We start from the raw sequence: 19047 nt of genomic DNA, 5'->3' as shown, positions 1-19047 counted from the left end.
CGGGAAAACGGTACATCCGCCGCCCCCTCCCCCATCCCCATGACCAAGACGTCTTTACGCTGCTGGAACTCTACTTGCTGCCGTGTCCAGTATCGCAGCCACCTTGGTAATATTGTGGTATGGAAAATAAGGAACACACGCCTTTTCATGCGAAAATTACTAATTTTCCTCTGGTTTTGCTTTTGACTGAAGATTTACTGTAATAAATAAAAAAACAAAAAGACACTTGGCTTTCCAAAGAAAACGATTGATTGACTCTTAATTTTAAAATTTGCTCTTAATTTTAAAATTTCTGCAATATAGTAAGCACCACCTAAGTTAGCACCACATTAGTAGTCCCTAAAATATTTTTTATTGATTTGCAAATCAAGAAAAGATTTTGACGATACGCGGGCGCGACTTTCCCGCCCTTTTCCCTGGGCTTTCCCGCGCATCACCAGAACCAAGTATCCATTAACGTAGAATTCTTCCTCAAGGTTTTATTTTCATTTCTGTCTTGGTCAACGAGTATTGGTACCCTCTCCATGTTTCCCATATCACTCCATCTCCAAAGTAGCCAGGATGGGACCCGTTTCTATAAATCCCATTTAGACTGGCTTTGTGACAGATCTGGTGCCACCACGCCCCATTGAAGTATCTAGCACAGTGTTGATCCCAGCTGTCGTTGTCTTGATCAATTGTGGAGAATTTCATGCCGTCTGAGAAAGTCATTGCATCGCCTGCATCTCCAGCTGTTGATCAAATGAAAACTGATTTTGAATAGATCTTTTTACTGATACGGTCTATTGCCCTAGTCTCCCTTGCAGCCGTTCTTAGCGTCGGTCCAAACGCTTCGACACATGGAACGGCTGCAAAGGAGACTACTATTACCCTAGCCGCAATGTCTTCCCATTTCAGGCCACGTGTCGTTCTCAAGAGTATTCCTTTGTTTTAACTGTTGCGCACGAGAAGAGTCTTACTAGTATAGTTTCCTTGCTGGCGATCTTGGCAGAGAAAATGGAAGGTATATATATCAAAGAAAACGGCCTAGACCGGCAGAATCTCTTATAGATTTTCTCTACCAAAAATTGCGAACGAGGGAGAGTCTGCTAGCAGGGAAGAGAAGACACATGAATCGATACATTCAATTCTTCTTCTTCATATTGGGAAAATATTTATACTCTAAAGGCAAAGAGATCTATGTACTAGTACCATGGTCCCGAAAGGAAGACAGTATCAAACACGGACAAAAAAATCCGGATTCCCTAATATTTTTCCTTCAAGATTCTGACCTATGTATGTTCCTGCGGTGAGCGTGTACTTGCTTGTGGAATTTCCAATTTTGAATCCCGAGTACAATGCAAACTTCGATTCGCCGTCTGGAGCTCCTAGTTCTACTCTCAACTGCACAGGCGTGGATGCCAACCGATGAATCTTCTCTAGTCCTAGCCAGAATTCACCGTTCAGAGACCCAAAACCATCACGATATTCATTCCATCCTCTCGTGAAGTTCACCGAGCCATCGTAGCGTTTTTGAATCACTGCCCACCCCCCACCGGATGTCGTTTGGTCACACAGTATGTCGAATTGTCCAAGGCCATCGGGATTGATGGGGTATATACCAGTCTTTGCTACCCCTGCCATGTAGTGAGCCGCACAGGTTGAGCGTACTGGAATCACTAGGATAACAAAATGCCATTACGTCAAACATTTATTCATATCTCTTAAAGATCACGTGGGAGGTGGTGGTGGTAAACATGAAATTGAGGCTGGTTGGCCCAGGGGATCAACTCAGTGTTTCAAGTGCCAGTGCCTCTCATTCGTAGTTTTTGGCGTCTTGAGAGAAGCTTGTTCTGTTTTTTTTTTTTTTAAGTTGAGCGAATCACAGAACAGCTTATATTATGATCAAGAACCTGGAGTGCGACGCTGATTGGTCATTGAGCGTATTCTAACGAGTATTACTATTGGCTGCCGATGTCTTTTGTAATTTTATTGGAAATGATTAAAAACTAGGTAGAACCTACATAGCACGTACTCATTTGATGTAGGTATTCAAAAAAATCTATTGCATTCTATTGTCGTTCTATCTATTGTATTAGGTGTGATGATTCATCGTTTTCTTATGAATACATAACATCAACTGTTTGTTACGTCGAAAACTAGCAATACAGCGAAGAACAAAACTTGGGCTACCTGTGGTATAGCCGAGCTTCATACCTTGATTCCCAGTGTTCCCAGAAGATGCCAATGAACAGTTATCTAGCTTCTCCTTGACGGCGTCCAGTTTGGTGGTCATGTTTTGTAAAGCGTTCAATATTTCAGGGATAAGGTTGGTTTGGTTTGCGATCAGTGGAAGCAGGTCTGTATTGTTGGAGATTGACATCATATTGTTTGAACCTGGAATAAAACAGAAATTCTTTGATTGCACGTTACGTCATCGCGGCCTCTCGGGGGAGCGTTGGTGCCATCTAAGGAAAGACCAGCCTTAGTAGCATCCATTATTAAAGGCAACAAAATGGCCGCCACGTTTTTGTTTTTTGACTCTTTTTGGTAATGCTTGCAGCCCATCAATACTTTCATTTGTTTAGCGGAAATATGTTATTTGGAGGCATTTTCTAACCTACTAGGGAGGTTCGCCTATCTTCTATACAACCCCATAGTGCCAAGGTTAAGAGAGTGGTCCAATTGATGATTGATATTTGGTGTTCTTGAAATATTTCAAATGCTTAATTTTGTTTAGCATATAATAGAGACAGAGCGATTTAACTTTTAGGTTAGGAGGTAATTAATTAATCGAGGACAAAACTAATGATCCAGGATTTCACATCCATAAAGGTGGCCAGTTAACCCCACCCCTCTCCTCTAATTCCTCTAAATCGGGTCCCGTAAGATGACAACTGCTTATGCAGAAAAATGTCTTGAAATTCCAGGAAAAAGAATATGTAATAACATAAGCAAGAGTGGGTCATTCCTCCTGAACATGCATCGTCGCACGTATGGAAGGTCGGATAGCGCTATCAGAAGATAAAATTCATCAAGTGAATAAATGTATTAGACAAAAGCATCCCCTTATTCACTGGATAAGGATTTATCTTGGATAGCACCATACATCCTTCGTACAACGGGGCCCTGAGGCATATCCTGCACCTGTGTATTGAGGAATTGTTGTGGGCTGGGTCGGGCACGTGACTGGGCTTGCTGTGGTTGGTGCTGCTAGCTGACACTTTGGATCTGGAGAAGAAAAATGAATTGGAGGGAAAGAAGTTAAATTTCCATATTAGTATTAGAGTGGAGTAGACGTCATAGCCGCCATGTTGGAAGACTTGTGTGTCCTCCAACAAACTTTCATGATATCAGTGCACACCTTTTGTCGTTAGTTTGTACCGTACGATTATCGCGCTATTCTAAAACATACCACTTGAGTCAAAGCAAACATAAATAGCCATCTTCATGTTGTGACTTGCGCAGTGTCCACCGGAAATCCGGCCAAGGGAGGTCTGGGTTCCATCGGAAGTACCTATATATAATAGTAAAGGAATATTAATCAGAATAAATTGAATTACGTTAATATGTAGCCTGAAAAGCCACTCGATTGTATTATTCCATCATTGCTGCCATTGCATTATTTTCTGAAGTGTAAAAGTACATAAATAAATCGTCCTTGTTCTACAAGGGTACCACTTCTCAATCCCCATTGGCTAGCAATACCGTAGGCCATGCGCACGCATTTTTGGCGGGAAGTTACCCTGAGACTAAAACCCACCAATGAAATAATAGCTCTGCCCTGGTTGGAATTCCAATCCATCCGGAGTAGCACTGAATTGCTGGAACACCATGGTGTAATAGTTTAGACTCAACGGATCATCACACTTCATGACCAGCCTATTGGTACTTTTACTTGTGTCCACGATACATCCATCATATGAGGCCTTGTCCACTATCCAGATATTTTCAAATAGTTGTTCTTTGGGGATGGTGTTTTGGATTTTGGCGGGAACAAGAGCGGGATTCGGGCAGACGATGTTGATTCGGGACATTGGTTGGACATTCATGGAGTGGTTATCTTGGAAACTGATGGTCGAGTTGGAAGATGATGTCAATAAAAATAGATGTAGTGGTCAGTAAAAAAATCAGGAAAGGCGCGAGGATCGAGACAAAAAGGAAGGAAGGAAGGAAGGAAGAAAGAAAGAGAAAAAAGAATGAATGAATGAAAGGAAGGAATTTTTTAATTAACCAGGAGGGCGTGAGGGTCGAGGCAGAAAGGCAGAAAGGCAGAAAGGCAGAAAGAAAGAAAGAAAGAAAGAAAGAAAGAAAGAAAGAAAGAAAGAAAGAAAGAAAGAAAGAAAGAAAGAAAGAAAGAAAGAAAGAAAGAAAGAAAGAAACAAACAAACAAACAAAAAAAGAAAGAAAGAAAGGAAGGAAGGAAGGAAGGAAGGAAGGAAGGAAGGAAGGAAGGAAGAAAGAAAGGAATGAAAAGGTTGAAGAATGAACGGAAAAAAAACGGAAATAAAATAAAAAGGCGAAAGAGAACTTTAGAGAAATAAAAGATAGAGTAAATATGGAGGGAAAAAAATGGGAGGGAAAAAAATGAGAGGCAAAGAAAAATTAATTTAATACCATAAGTATGATTCAATATCTTGGACCATTAATATCCATGTTCCATTAACAACTGTTTGCAATAGGGCAGGATGATACTCAAGTTTAACTTTGTTCAAGTAGCAAGCTGAGCAAACAAACAAGCTGTGTAGGAAATATTGATTTGTTCCTTTGAAATCAGCTGAATTCAATTCAACGTCTTTAGGTCGTAAGGTTGCAACTTACGAAAACAGCCACTTTATCCGTCACAAGCACTTTGAATTTTTTTTTCAAAGTTGACACATTGAAATTCATTTGTTTGGATTTTTCATAAGCCTATTCAGTTTGTTTTGAGTTTGGTATAAAGACGAAATATTTACTGATTCGCTAAAAAAAATTTTTTTAAAAATTAATAAATTCTTTCAACTTATAAGACCGTATTATATAAATGGGTCTTCGCTATGACAGCTAAATGGTTTCTCTACCCTCTTAGTAGTTTGCAGAAAAACTCCTGTTCGGGAATGTTCTTCATAAAAGTCACTTATTTTGATGGACACTGAGAGTTTATTCTTGAAATCGTGGTAAAAATGCTGTAATGTAAATTCATTCGGTTAAAGTATTTTAAAATGTACAAATTTAAAGAACCGACATATTTTCCTTGTGTCAATTATGAGATTTAGGGAGAAGCCTTAATACTAGCAGATTTACTTGTTTGGGTTAATAATTCCGAGTTCTTATTGAAACTTTACAGCTGCGAGACAAAACTTTTCCTCAAACTGACAAAAGATTGAACATTCATTGTATAGGAAACTCTACATTTGATCTCTTATAAAGGGACATCTTTTACAAACTTTTCTCTCGACTCAAAAACAGGCTTTGCACAACAGTTTTGCGCTTCTACTTTCTTAAAATTTGTGAAAACGCAATTCAAACAAGACCAAAATTGTTTGCAAAGAGCGTTTCTCTGAATAGAAAGCAAAAGTGTTGTGCTTTTTCGTGGTTTTATAGTGAACTATAAACTTGTTACAAATCCTCGTGTTTACTTACAAAAGATTCCTAGGATCCCATTGAAGATGAGGGTAGATAATTGTAGTCGATGCCGACACAAAAACACCACTAACAACCAACAGCCAACTCAGATATTTTCCCATCTTAGCTCCACTCTACTGTTCCTTAATTCAGGGGTTTTCTAGCTTCTGTTGTCGTTGGGAAAAAGCTCAAAGACAGCGAGGCTTAATCTGCAGTTTCCTGTGAGCTTGGTCACAATGATTGGGTTCCGTGAAAGGGTTATCTTCGACCGCTAAAAAAACAAATCTCGTAGTTTCATATTAAAATGCTGTTCACGACTTCATCACAATCCTTTGGTAAATATTGAAAAACATTGTCGAGAGTGACGTTCGAGGCCCTCTTGTTTCCTTCATCTGCATGACAAAGAATTAATCCGTACCACAAGCTGACGGGTTCAAGAGAAAACAGAAGTGGCAGCCATTTTATTTCCTGGCTTTAACACCTTGAAAATCAGTTAAGTAAACATTATAAGGGAAAATTCTCACGTGTTTTATAATTTATTACAATAACTTATTTGCTTTACAAACGATATATAAGTTTATAAAATGAAAATAATTTATTCCAAAATATCAAAATTGTTTTGGGTTTAATAAAAGAGTTTTATACTCTAGGGACATACAACGGCTTTACGAGACTCGATCAATGATAGAATACACGAAAGACTTTGATTTCGTAATTTTTAAAACACAAAGAATTAGACCATTTCATTAACTAAGGTAAAGGAAATCGCTCAAACTTGGATTCAGCTGAAACTTCCTAAGAATACTCTTTAAAGGTCCAATAATCACTGTATGAAGTGTTTTCTCGATATTCAGGACGAAAGTGTGATATTTTTACGATTATTTTTTGGAGTCTGTGACGTCATACACTCAACTTCGAACCTCGCTCCATGCATTTCTTTGTAGTTTATGATCAAAATATCAGTAGTAAAGGGAGAAAGAAATACCCAAACACCTCAAAATATAAATTATAGTCACAAGTAATGTGAAATAAGCACATTAGCCACCCTTTGGGCTTTAGGAATAAAATAAATTAAGGATTTATATACAAAGAAATGTATGTAGCAATGTTTGATGTTGAGTGTATGACGTCACAGACTCCAAAAAATAAACGTAAAAATATCATACTTTCGTCCTGAATATCGAGAAAACACTTCATACAGTGATTATTGGACCTTTAAAGAGTATTCTTAGGAAGTTTCAGCTGAATCCAAGTTTGAGCGATTTTCGTCAGAGTAGCACTTTAACATTAAAGAAGTACAAAAACTGTAACTTTGGTTCGTTGGTCGATTCGCCTTTCCTAAATTTCGAATTTTGGACTCATATTGATGGTTTTCAACCATTCCCAAGATAGTAAAATAACAAAAGACACGGCGGCCATGTTGGAGGATATAACAAAAAAATTCATTGACAATTCTTTTGTTGAATTCCTCCAACATGACCGCCGCCAAAACCATCAATTGGAAGTATAAACCTTGATATCTCCAAGATGCATCACTCAAATCATATAAGAATATTTCACCATTCAACTATCCACTTCATGTAGAATCGATACTGAAAATATCGAGTTACGAGTGAGTGGCACTTTAACAAGGGTTTTACTCAACTCCTACACAAGGTAGGGGTAGAGATGATGGGAGGGGACCCTCAGGAGGAAATGTCTATAGCTTACTTTCCTCTATATTCTGATTAATGACTACACTATGGTCATAAAGTTGCTCATCTTTCTTATCTCTGTCAGCTAGAGTCTCTAGAGTTTGTTGTCCAAGAGTCTCTGGTAGTAAAGTCAAACTCAACAGCCCAGCTATTAAAGCACAGAGACCCATCAGACCAAATGGTAGTACAGGATGTGTCGTGTTCTGACGGAAAAAGGAATGTAGTACTAACATAAATATACACCTTATTGAAAAAACGTAGTCGGGTTCGAGAAGTTCATATCATCGAAGCTAAGACCGAAAAGGATTTTGGGTACTCTGAAATAAGTATTATATTTGCATATAGATAGTATTATATTTGCATATAGATAGTATTATATTTGCATATAGATAGTATTATATTTGCATATAGATAGTATTATATTTGCGTATAGACATTTAAAAATGCACAGTAGCAAAGTCAGTCGACCTGGATTAAGAACATGCCAAAGCCATGATGCATAAAATGTGCACAGCAAGGGAAAACTGCAATACGCATGAAATTAGCATAATTATTGTTTGTCTTCCCATGCTCCCCTTCGGTCTTAGCTTTGATGATGTAACCTTTTTTTGAACCCAACAACGTTTTTTTAATTAGGTGTATAATGTGAAATTAAACATAGGTCAAAACCTCACACTTAATTCTAATTTGATCTGTGACTTTACCATGCCTTGAATTACAGAAAGTACCAGTGAGACTGGAAAATAAAGTGAGAAAATTTAGAGATTCCTCAAATACTTACCAAAAGAATAACAAAGGGAGCCATTGATGCACCAAACTGGTCAAATACAGCCATACTACCCATGCCAACATTCCTGAAAACACAAGCACACAGTGGGAGAAAATACAATATGGTTGGGCTTCCTGTAGTAAGGGATTTAGAAAATGAAAGGAAAACAGAAATCTCATTTTTGCTATTTATCGAATCTTCTTTTATTTTCCAATTTTTCAGTTTTTCCATTTCAATTAAATCAGTACATGTATGAGAGTTCAACAGTTGTATGCAATATCATTGTCATTTTAATGTTACCGCCATTTGCATTGCTACGAGGCCAGCCCAGACAAAATTCGTGACATGCACTTTGCAATAGACTGCCGTCAATCAAACACGTTGACGTCATTTACACGCATTTGGATCAGGCCGGATAGGCCTGGTGAGTGTGGCTCATAATACTTGTAAACAATCGACAAGTTTTGGCGCCTTTTGAATCACACACATGTCCCTGATTTTGTCTGGGGTGGCTGCGTAGCAATGCAAATGGCGGTAAAATGTCATGGAATCACTATGATTGACATCTAACCAAAATTGCATGATTTCCCACATGTGATTGGGAAGTGCTGTAACATATAATCATCATCAACAATCACAATAAAATTAAGCAAATAGAAAAGATGATGGTCAGATATGATGATAATATTGAAATAAATGATAAGTAGATGGTAATGTTTGAATCTGTTGCTTAATTTTGTTGGGATTAAAATACCTTATTACTGTAGGAAGAATTTCAGCTGATGCAACATAAATAGTGCAAAATGAAATGGATATACAGAATTTGCCAAGCACAGCTCCAGTGATCCTAATGGCCTGGTGTCCTAAACAACAGAGTAACAACACTTTGAATGTACACACTGTAATAATCAAGAGACCGAGTGCAGTTCGAACTTTCGTGATCAACAAAAACAGACTTTCATGTCTTGGAAAACTTTCATTCAGCAGTAAAACGTAAAATGGGCTTCCTTTATTAACGACAAAGAAGATTACTTAGGACAAAAGACTGTATAACAATAAGAAAATGCATGAATACGTGTTGACTACATGCGTTGATTTATTGTGTGCACTACACGCACTTGAGTGTATTCACCGTGGTGACTGCCAGCGGAAGTAGCGCGTGTGTACATGTTAACATCCCTGTGAGCTGTACTGTATTTACCATATAGCATGTACATGTAAATTACACTGCATGTGCAGAAAAAAAAATCAATTTAAGGATATAATGGCCTGCTCAATAAATAACCTTCTCACCTGTGTCCTCCGATTGAGGAATTGCTGAAACAAGTACACAAAACAATGAAGCTAACACCAGTCCAAAGGATAGTGCTCTTTTCCTACCAAACAAGCCACAACTCTTTGCATGTCTGTAAAATAAAAAGTAAACAATAAAAAGCTTGAATTGTATTGCATTGAATTGAAAAAGGTACTTTACTGGCAGAACCTCCATTCTTTGTTTGCACGTTACGTCATCGTGGCCATGCATGTTGGTACCATTTAACAAAAGATTTCTCATTAGCATCCACTGTTAACGGTACCACAAAGGCCACCATGTTTTTGTCTTTTAACTCTCTTGGGATTGCTTGCAACCCATCAATTAACTCCTCCATGCACGAACAGAGAAATTAATTTAAAGGCGGAGGCTCTGTCACCAGGGTATGAAAAAGGAAGGTCTATAGGAACAATGTGATAGGTTGTAATGGATTTAGATGATAAATACTGTACCCAGGCAGGTAATTTAATATGTAAAATATTATTGATGATGAAATATTATTGACTTTCATAACAAAATCATTGAGAGACAAAATACAGGAGGGGTACATGGATTACACTAGGAGAAATTATTGCTTGCAGAAAACTTGCAAGACACACTTTATATGGCTTAAAATAATGGCTGGTTAGTTGTTGGTCATGATGACAGGCCAAATTAGTTTTAGCACTGTCAAACTGTGCCTCATTTTTGGCTCAACCTATACTAGTCAAAATGACTGGCAAGGAAAAGACTGGACAGGTCCCAATCATTCTGCCCTACACTGTCCGATAACTGGCCATTATGTTACGTATTTCTAATGCAACTTGTCTTGTTACAAAATTGTAAGAAGCTGCAAGAAATATCTTGTGTCTTGTGTCACAGTAGTACAGTAGTGTGCATACAATATAAATATCTAATGAAAAACTTGGTAAGAAATTCCACAAATTTGCTCAAATTAGTAAATTACATGTAAGTATTCCTCAGTAGAGTTTATACCTACAAAACTTTGCACTATTTTGTACAATTTTGTTAGTTAATTTTTTCACAGATATATGGTATGCACTCTAGTAGAACGGTGTAAACCAAGGTGCCCCTCGTAAGTTGTACACCATTTATTTTCTATTCAACTCACAAATTCATGAACCAAATGGCAAAGATGTTAGCAGGAAATTCCACAAGAGTGGTCAAGAAGAAGTTAAGATAGAGACTGCCACCAAGTGCACCAGCGCTTAGAGTAACACCATAGTAAACCATTGAGTTGGTGAACCTAATATAGATAGTACAGTAAATACATTGTGTAGTTCCATAAAATATCCATACCCCAACCATGGAGGGAATTGCTTACTATCAATCACGTGACTTTTTGGAGTTGACTGGGGGGCAAACAAGCGGTTGACTGGGGGGCAACTAGCGGATGCTAAGTCAAAACATATCAAAATAAGTCCTCAAACTATTGTATTTGACTATTTTCACGACATCAAACCAAAAAACAAGAGATCAAAACAACCTCCAAGATTCTACAAGCCATCAGAAAAGAGCTTTTACCAGAAGTGACGTCTATTGATAGCAACCTATAGACCCTTGTGTTTCTTGATTACAGACTCATTTCCTCAGGCCTCGATTTTGTGAAGAATTTTCACATGTTCTGCAATCAAGGTCTGTCAAGTTTCAAAGTGTTCGTATTGTTGAAGTTGTGCATTCTTTACTTTACCGTTGGTATTTGTGAATATTTGGACACTGATTTGAGGCTAAGCCTGAGTAAATGAGTCTGTAATCAAGAAACACAGCAGTAATTTGGAACTTGAAACTAAACTATTGGAAATTTTGGGGGTAGGGGAGTCAGAGAAAGAACAAAATAACAGAGTTTGCATAAAAGAAAATTGGAAGTTCCTGGGGACAGGGGGACCTTTTACAAATTCCTAACATGGACATCAAAGGGAGAGAAAAAAGTGTCAGTAAAATAGGGGTGTCCTTTAATAGAGGTCAGGCTTTTCATATTTTGGACAAAAAAAGTTTAAAATAATAATCTCAAACTCAAAGGGGGATCACATCACAGCCCCATTGCCCCCACTATATATAATCCGATATATAATCAGTGTAGTTCCAGAAATTATCCATACCTCCCCAACGGAAGAATTTTTTTCTAAAATCTCTCTACCTCTGGAAATTCCAATTTTCTTCCATACAAACTCTGTAATTTTGTTTTTTCTCTGATCCCCCCTACCCCTTGGAAAATTCCAAATTCTTCTGTGGCTGGGGTATGGATAATTTCTGGAACTACACAATCACAAGTTACATTTAAGTTAAGTATATATATATATTTACAAACATAAGTTAGTACCTTACCAAGCAAACCACATAATCAAAGTCTTTAAAAGCTGTCGTTTTGGACGAAAAAGGTCGAGGATCTCTCCTGGTTCATCATGGGCCTTCTCTTCTGAACCAATGTTCAGTTCGTATGCGTTTAGTTGCTTGCCATTCAATTCTGCAATCATTTTGAAGGTGTTCTTTGCTTTTATTTCATTATTGTGTAGAAGATTCCACCTACAGGACTCAGGAACCCACCTGAGATAAAGAAAGATGGATTGTGTTGGCAATCACTGTTAATAAAGATACTCTAACTGGGACTTACTGTATTTATGATTCAAACCAATTGCAATATTGCTTAAGGTAGTATTGGACAGAATTTTTAAAAAAATCTAGTCATTTAAAGATCTTTAGTTGCTTATTCAAAAAAGCGAAAAAAAAAGTGGGGGTCACTATTAAGTTTATCTAGCACTTCAAGTTATAAATTTCATTTGATGAGTTGCAAATAAGCTTCAAACTGAATTCTAGAAGAAAATCACATGCAATTCGGCGCCTCAAAATACGTTGCTTGTTATAAATATGTCAAGATTTCAGTGTGATCCACAGTGTGGACATCTCCATGGACCATAAAAACTATTTTGATTTGATTTTGGAACTAAAGATGTCAAAATAATTTTTTGTTCATTCGTTTTACAAAGTCGTATATTTGTCAATTTTGAAACAAAACAAAATAATTAATTAATTAAAAATTAAAAAATAAATAAATGAATAAAAAATAAATAACGTTTTTCATTTGCCTGAGGATGGCTGAGTAGAACTCCTCTTTTCTTTCTTATTGTACAATCACGTACTGTAGTTTCAATATTTGAAGACTGACATGGGAGTCCACATAATTATGTGCTACTATAACTATTCAATTTATATTTACCACCACAAAATGATTAATGGAAGTGCAGGAGCTGAAACAGCTATAGAAAGATGTCTCCAGTTCCTTATGCCATAAGCCATTCCATCAAGAACCATCAGAGAAAGTGCAAAAAAGAGCCAGTTTAATGTCCCAGCAAGACTTCTGTGGTCTGGACCAACAAATTCTGTACTGAGTACAAAGAGCACTATAAAGACTCCACCTTGGAAAAATCCAATTATTGCTCGCAACAATAAGAATAGCCTGTGAGTGGAAAATAGTGATGAAAAGTAAATTCAGGGCTGTCAACTCTCCTGGATAAACTGGGAGTCTCCAGATTTTGGACCATATCTCCCGGATAATCGCCAAAGCTGACCATTTCTAGATCTTGTGAGACTCAACTTTCACAACTATAAAATTCCAATTATTAAATTTTTGTGTTCTTTATGTTATTTAACATCGCTAACAAAATCAAAACGTTCCTCATAAACTGTTATTGCAAGCAGGCCATTGTAACTATAAGCGATAATCTGATTGGTCAGAAATAAACCAATCACATCAAATGTTACAAAGCGAAAGACATCTTTTCGCCGCTTTTTGACACGCTGTGACATATTGTCTCTTCCCTATCAATTCTCCAGATTTGAATATCTCAGGGGTTGACAGCTCTGAGTAATGTATTTATCCTCTGTTAGATATATATAGGTGCAATGTAGACTTGAAAAAGGATCAAGGTAACAGATGCAGCATACACACACATAAATACACACATATAAAAATTTGGAAAAAGTAGGAGTTAGAAGAGGGAGGGCAGTAAACATTTTTAAAATGGTATTGACAGCTATTGTCAAAATGAAAAGGTTTACCCACGAAAATTCAAATTTATACTGACGAGCCTTTATCTCTGAAGCCCCAGCATTCCCCTCCTCCCTTTCCTTATATCCTGTATAAATATTACATGTATTTAGATATACTTATTTCAATAAAGTTAGTCACCAAAAACCTAGAAAGCTGAGATCACTGAGGATCATGGAAGACAATTCATTTCAAACAAGTAAAGCTTTTTTGATACAAACTGCAGCTTGAGGATGCTCAGGAGAGGTGAGACTGTTACTGGTAAGATGTGCAAGTCCATCAACAGTTATCAAATCGGTTGAAACATGTAAAATGTATCTACCCAAAATCCTTGTCGGCCTTAGCTTTATAGCTTTTCAGGTGACTAACTTTATTGAAATAAGTATATATAATTTAATATTGTAATATATAAATATTACATGTATATATAATTCTATATTGTATATAATATAGTGCATAGATGCCTTGAAACAATGTACAGGATAATATAATTTAACAACTCACCATAAATCATGAACAAATGAGCTAATAAATGCTGCTATAGCTACAGCACTGACTGCTGGAAACAGCACCCTTGTACGACCAAATTTATCAGACAGTCGACCAATCAAAAATGCTCCAGGAATCCATCCAATGAAGAGAATGGATTGAGCTAAGCTGGCAAGTGCTTCCCTTCCGCAGACAAGATCCCACTGGGTATAAATAAAACAAGTAAAGCATACAGTATTTATACAGTATAGCTAGCCCTGTACTGCTGTTGACCACAGGTAACCCAAACATTGGTTTTGAGATTCGGTTTGTTTTTGAAACGGAATTTTTTTCTTTAATCCTTTGCTTCATTTATTGAGAAAAATAAATATTTGTTTCATTGATCTTTATCATGATGCGCTTTATCAAAGCCCAAACAACTTGCATTTAATAAGTATTTATGCATACACACTTAGCACGTGATAACACTCTAGCTACGGTACGTATGTTATAGCATAACCTGCACACGTGTGAAAATACCCGTGTGAAAACACATACAGCTAGCTAGGTAAAGAATAATCTAAAACAGGTTGTCAAGCGGTAATTTGAAAACATTATCAATACATACCTCATTCACAATGGAGGTAAACTCGTCAGTATACTTCCAGTCAGTCCTATTCATCGTACATCGGTCGTTATAATTCTTATCTCCGAAGCTGAAAGTTCCATTCAGCTCACATGAAGCTGCCTCGTCTTTACACTTCCAAGATGGATCAGCCCCAATGAATACCACCACAAGAGGCTGAAAAGTAAGTATAAAGATTACTATACCTAATATAATGGCTAGACGCTTTTGAAAGTATCCAAAACCACCGATTTGAGTTAGTATTTCGTCTACATTCATCTTATAGAGACGTTGGTCAAGTCCAGCTCACCATATGTGCACTTGTGCATGATAAAAACACAGGAAGCCCGCGTCGAGTTTGATCAAAAGAGTGCAAACACACTTCACTGAACACTATTCAAACTGGTGTTAAATTCACGGGAACTGATTAAGAAACAACAAACCACACCAATGAGCGTGGAATTCACACTGGATAATTGCCCTATTTCACTATGACTTCACTGGTTGTTTGTGTGGGTGATCGCCAAATCCAATAGAAAATCCAACAAAATTTGCTCCTAGCGAAACAGTTTAATCTAAAATGGCCTGGTTTTCAGTTATAATATGTGTTAATATGTACTAAAAAAAATTCTGAGCGTTTGCTGACTACTCTACTTCTCTTTGTGGATTGATGGATTATATTGATCAATTGATGATTGGTTATAGAACAATTTTCGGTGAATTTGCGTTGATTTGACCCAGGCCCGGGGGGGGGTACTCCGCCAGAATTTGGGTAGGGGTATTCCGCTGGGATTCTGAAAGGGGTACCCTGTTTATGACAAAAAAAATCGTATTTGTAGACCCTGTTTATGACAAAAGATATAATTAATTGCACTGAGTTCCTGTTTCAATTATCATGTCATCTCACGTATCATTTTCTTACGACCATGGTAACCAGTTTCAGTCAATATGAAAGTAGAAATCCTGAATATGACAAGAAACTCAGGAAGAATTTGGACCTTGAGTGAAATTGCATACCCTGTTTATGACAAGAAGCTCAAAAAACCATACCCTGTTCAGTGGATCATCCCCGTATAGTTCATATATGGGAGTATCCCCCCCTGGGACCCAGGGCAATTTATGCAAGGGCGACAAGATCAGAATTCTGACTTTTTCACAGACAGACAGACAGACAGATTTTATTTGCACCTTTAAGTGTAGAGATATATATAAAAATATATTAAAATACTTATTATATGTTAATTATAAATAAGCTGATAATGTATAAATAGAAAGTTACTTGATTGAAAGGTTATATATATATATAAGCATATTATACAAGCTTATATTTACAGGAGCAAGGTTTACATATATTTAAATTAATGAAAATGTAATAATTATTGTAATTTGTATATATATATATATAAATATATAAGTATATGTACAATTTGTGTACTTATTTATATATATTTCAATTTAGTTTATGTTAGCCTGAAAAATAGGTACAGGATACCTGGAATAACGTATCATTAATCGAACCAGGTAGCCTTATAGTCATTTAAAAGGCATTGTGAAGTCAGACAAGGCATAAGTAGCATATAACACAAGTAGTGTATAGCATAGCACGAGTATATATAGTAGAGGTGATGTAGGGGAAGGTTTAGGGGAAAATGGCTTCCCTAATATAACCCTGCTCCACATTCACAACGAATATGCAGTCTTTCATTTTAGCCCCAATTAACTTGATAACCATTCTCCCCATTCTTAATCAGTAAACTTTGAATGAAAGACCATTTTGAATATACTAGTACTGGAGGTTTGCAATGATCAACAACTAGAGACAGGGCTGTCAACTCTCCCGGATAAACTGGGAGTCTCCAGATTTTGGACCGTATCTCCCGGTCTCCAGATTAGAGGCTCAAATCTCCCGGATAATCACTGAAGCTGACCATTTCTTGTGAGACTTGACTTTCACAACCATAAAATTCCAATTATTTTATGTTGTTTGTGTTATTTTACATCACAAAAAATCAAATCAAAACGTTTCTCATAAACTGTTCTTGCAAGCAGGCCATTGTAACTATAAGCGATATTAATCTGATTGGTCAGAAATAAACCGATCACATCAAATGTTACAAAGCTAATGACGTCTTTTTGCCCACTTTTTTCCCCTGTGACATCATCTCCCTTCCCTATCAATTCTCCAGATTTGAATATCTCTGGGTTTGACAGCCCTGTGAGCATAATTATTAGAAGGTAATTGTGTATTTTGGTTTGTAACTATACTGATGTTTTGGACATTATGAATTATAAAATATGAATTATATTAAGAATCATTATCAAGTATTCAAGCACCCAAAAATGATTTTTCAAGTATGTTTACCTAACTATAAGCAATGGTTTTGCACTGCATTTGCACATGGCCAACTTTCCGAGTCTTCTGTTTCTAGTACCCCTCATAAAAGGGAAGTAATGCTGGGTCGACATTCATATAATAATAATAATAATAATAATAATAATAATAATAACAATAATAATAATAATAATGATAATAATAATTTATAATAATATTTATATTAAAGAAAAAAATAATAGAGTACAAACACTATAAGTGTGTAACAAAATTACCACTAAATACTGCTAAATTATGCTAATCCTATTGTTTTCTATTGTTTAATTAGCACTATTTACTACTAGATAGTGCAAAGTGTTGCACACTTTTAGTGTTTGTACTCTAATGATAATAATAATAATAATAATAATTTTAATTCTTGTATAGCCCATAGTACTAAGAGTCAATGGTCTGTACAACCTATATACTATATATATAGTTGATATGGAAACATATCGAAAAATTTAGGATGTCTGATCTATTTGAAAACCATCTAATTAATGATGAAAGCATAAATTCAAGGAGTTTTGCTAAAATCGTAAAATTCAAGATTTTTTCAAGTGCCCTCGAAAACATGAATTGAATTCAAGCTGTTTTTAAGGAGTATCATGAACCCTGTAAATTCAAATCATTTATATTTACAAAACAAGAAAAAATAAATAAGAAAAATTTAAAATAATAAATAAATACATAAATGGATACAAAATTTTAAAGAAAGTAGGTTTGAGATTCTCAAAATTTGGAACATTTATGAATTCAAGACCAAACTGACATTTTTATGTTTTTATTTGCAAGAATTTTTTTTTTCCATTTACGAAACTGTAACATGAAAGATTATGACGTGCTAGTAAAGAAGTAATAACATTTAATCCAAAGCTTAGCTAGAAATCTACATCTACATTTTATTGTCAGCAGGAACTATACATAAGTTATCACGCTAACTAATTACAAAACCAAATGGAAGCTAAAGCATATAAAAGCATATAAAAAACCAAGGTTCGTGCAAAATAAATGAACAAACATTACTGTATGCTAAGTAAGACTTTTTGAGGGAAAAAACTAGTGGTATATCTTTTCTTTACAGTAAAAACATATTTTTACTAAGAAAATTCGTTGAATATAATCAGAATCTATAACAAGAGGGATTAAATAAGGGCCAAAAAAACAAACATAAGTTTAAGTTTACTTTGCTTGGACGATTTTTATGGATCATTCGATCTATTATTATAAAACTAGAAGGGCTTTGCATGAACCTTATAAAACATTACCTATCCCTCCCCCTCAGGGGACTATATTGTCAAATAAAACAAAGTTATGACGGACTCTTCTTCTACAGTCCTTCAGCAGTCCTTCTAGAAATGTCTACTTAGTACATGTCGAGGCTTGTTGCCTTAAAGTAAGCTTGGCTCAATACTTGGGAGGTTGTTGGTTGTAATTAGGAGGATAACCTTGTTGAGGATAGCCTTGTTGAGGACAAGCTGGAGGTCCTTGTGGATGATATTGTGGCGGTGGCTGTGGCGTCTGTTGAACGGTGTTCGTGGAACTCTGTACAACAACGTTGGCGCCAAAATTCTGATAAGGGATCTGAGTGACTACTACTCGTCCTGGGGATCCACGATAGCCGGGACAGCAAGCACAGCAACAACAAGCAATGATGGCCACGATGATCCCGACAACGACGATCACAGAGATGATAATGGCTACCACAACTCCTCCGGCAAGCTTGCCAACTATAGGGCAGCTCACGCCATCACTGTAGCAAAGATTGTCCTCACAACAACGGCTGTCAAAATCGCAGTCACTATCAAAGTTACAGCTAGATCCGACTTGAACCAGAGCAAAAAGGACCAGAAGAACAAAAAGATGAAGTTTTGCCATTTTCGCCTGAACTTTTCAAGCCGTCTCTGCGCTGTCCTACGCAATTATGTTTCTTCCGTTTCAAGCCCATGTGATAATACTCAGTTCTGATTGGCTGTTTTATTATTTAGGAATGTGGTGATTTATCTTATTAGCATATCAGCAGGTACCGAAAAGTCTGATAGATTTTCTGAGAAATTTCATGGAAATTTCTTGGAAATTTTCTGTAAAAACATTTCTTGGAAATTTCTTGGAAAATTTCTGTAAAAACGTTCGGATCGGGCACAGTTTTTCAGTGTTTTACAGTTTTTCCGGCCCAGTAA

General features: G+C 36.5%; 3 protein-coding genes across 3 annotated transcripts; all 3 read right to left on the bottom strand.

The window, feature by feature from the left end:
- Window positions 1-336: 336 nt before the first annotated feature.
- On the bottom strand, window positions 337-6021 carry LOC116294512 (angiopoietin-related protein 7). Its single transcript, XM_031702131.2, has 7 exons — window positions 5602-6021; window positions 3743-4050; window positions 3395-3496; window positions 3127-3210; window positions 2197-2376; window positions 1272-1658; window positions 337-731 (listed from the first exon to the last, which is right to left on the bottom strand). The coding sequence occupies exons 1-7, from the start codon at window positions 5703-5705 to the stop codon at window positions 472-474; spliced, it is 1425 nt and encodes a 474-aa protein (XP_031557991.2). The 5' UTR covers window positions 5706-6021; the 3' UTR covers window positions 337-471.
- Window positions 6022-6100: 79 nt separating this feature from the next.
- On the bottom strand, window positions 6101-14828 carry LOC116294523 (solute carrier family 22 member 15). Its single transcript, XM_089027623.1, has 9 exons — window positions 14500-14828; window positions 13908-14095; window positions 12573-12812; window positions 11684-11902; window positions 10470-10604; window positions 9340-9452; window positions 8801-8909; window positions 8059-8131; window positions 6101-7480 (listed from the first exon to the last, which is right to left on the bottom strand). Exons 1-9 carry the CDS (start codon window positions 14773-14775, stop codon window positions 7283-7285), a joined length of 1551 nt encoding a protein of 516 aa, XP_088883749.1. The 5' UTR covers window positions 14776-14828; the 3' UTR covers window positions 6101-7282.
- Window positions 14829-17635: 2807 nt separating this feature from the next.
- Window positions 17636-18810, bottom strand: LOC116294518 (uncharacterized). Its single transcript, XM_031702142.2, has one exon. The coding sequence runs from the start codon at window positions 18743-18745 to the stop codon at window positions 18275-18277; it is 471 nt and encodes a 156-aa protein (XP_031558002.2). The 5' UTR covers window positions 18746-18810; the 3' UTR covers window positions 17636-18274.
- Window positions 18811-19047: the final 237 nt, after the last annotated feature.

This window comes from Actinia tenebrosa, unplaced genomic scaffold (assembly GCF_029948245.1).
Source record: "Actinia tenebrosa isolate PJP-AT-01 unplaced genomic scaffold, QUT_ActTen_1.0 PGA_scaffold11__36_contigs__length_13525064, whole genome shotgun sequence".
In the NCBI taxonomy this organism is placed as follows: domain Eukaryota; kingdom Metazoa; phylum Cnidaria; class Anthozoa; order Actiniaria; family Actiniidae; genus Actinia; species Actinia tenebrosa.
Note: the sequence above shows the minus strand (reverse complement) of the source record. Positions and strands in the feature narration are given on the sequence as shown.

What these genes read in the sequence shown, in the direction of transcription:
- LOC116294512 (XM_031702131.2), bottom strand. Translation starts at nt 5,705, where the DNA reads ATGGGAAAATATCTGAGTTGGCTGTTGGTTGTTAGTGGTGTTTTTGTG. An exon ending in TGTTTGCTTTGACTCAAGTG is followed by an intron (nt 3,211 to 3,394) that starts GTATGTTTTAGA and finishes TTTCTTCTCCAG; the next exon opens with ATCCAAAGTGTCAGCTAGCA. An exon ending in CACCGCAGGAACATACATAG is followed by an intron (nt 732 to 1,271) that starts GTCAGAATCTTG and finishes TTTGATCAACAG; the next exon opens with CTGGAGATGCAGGCGATGCA.
- LOC116294523 (XM_089027623.1), bottom strand. Translation starts at nt 14,775, where the DNA reads ATGAATGTAGACGAAATACTAACTCAAATCGGTGGTTTTGGATACTTT. An exon ending in TCATTTGTTCATGATTTATG is followed by an intron (nt 12,813 to 13,907) that starts GTGAGTTGTTAA and finishes TTCCACTCACAG; the next exon opens with GCTATTCTTATTGTTGCGAG. An exon ending in CTCCCTTTGTTATTCTTTTG is followed by an intron (nt 7,481 to 8,058) that starts GTAAGTATTTGA and finishes TTTTTCCGTCAG; the next exon opens with AACACGACACATCCTGTACT.
- LOC116294518 (XM_031702142.2), bottom strand. Translation starts at nt 18,745, where the DNA reads ATGGCAAAACTTCATCTTTTTGTTCTTCTGGTCCTTTTTGCTCTGGTT.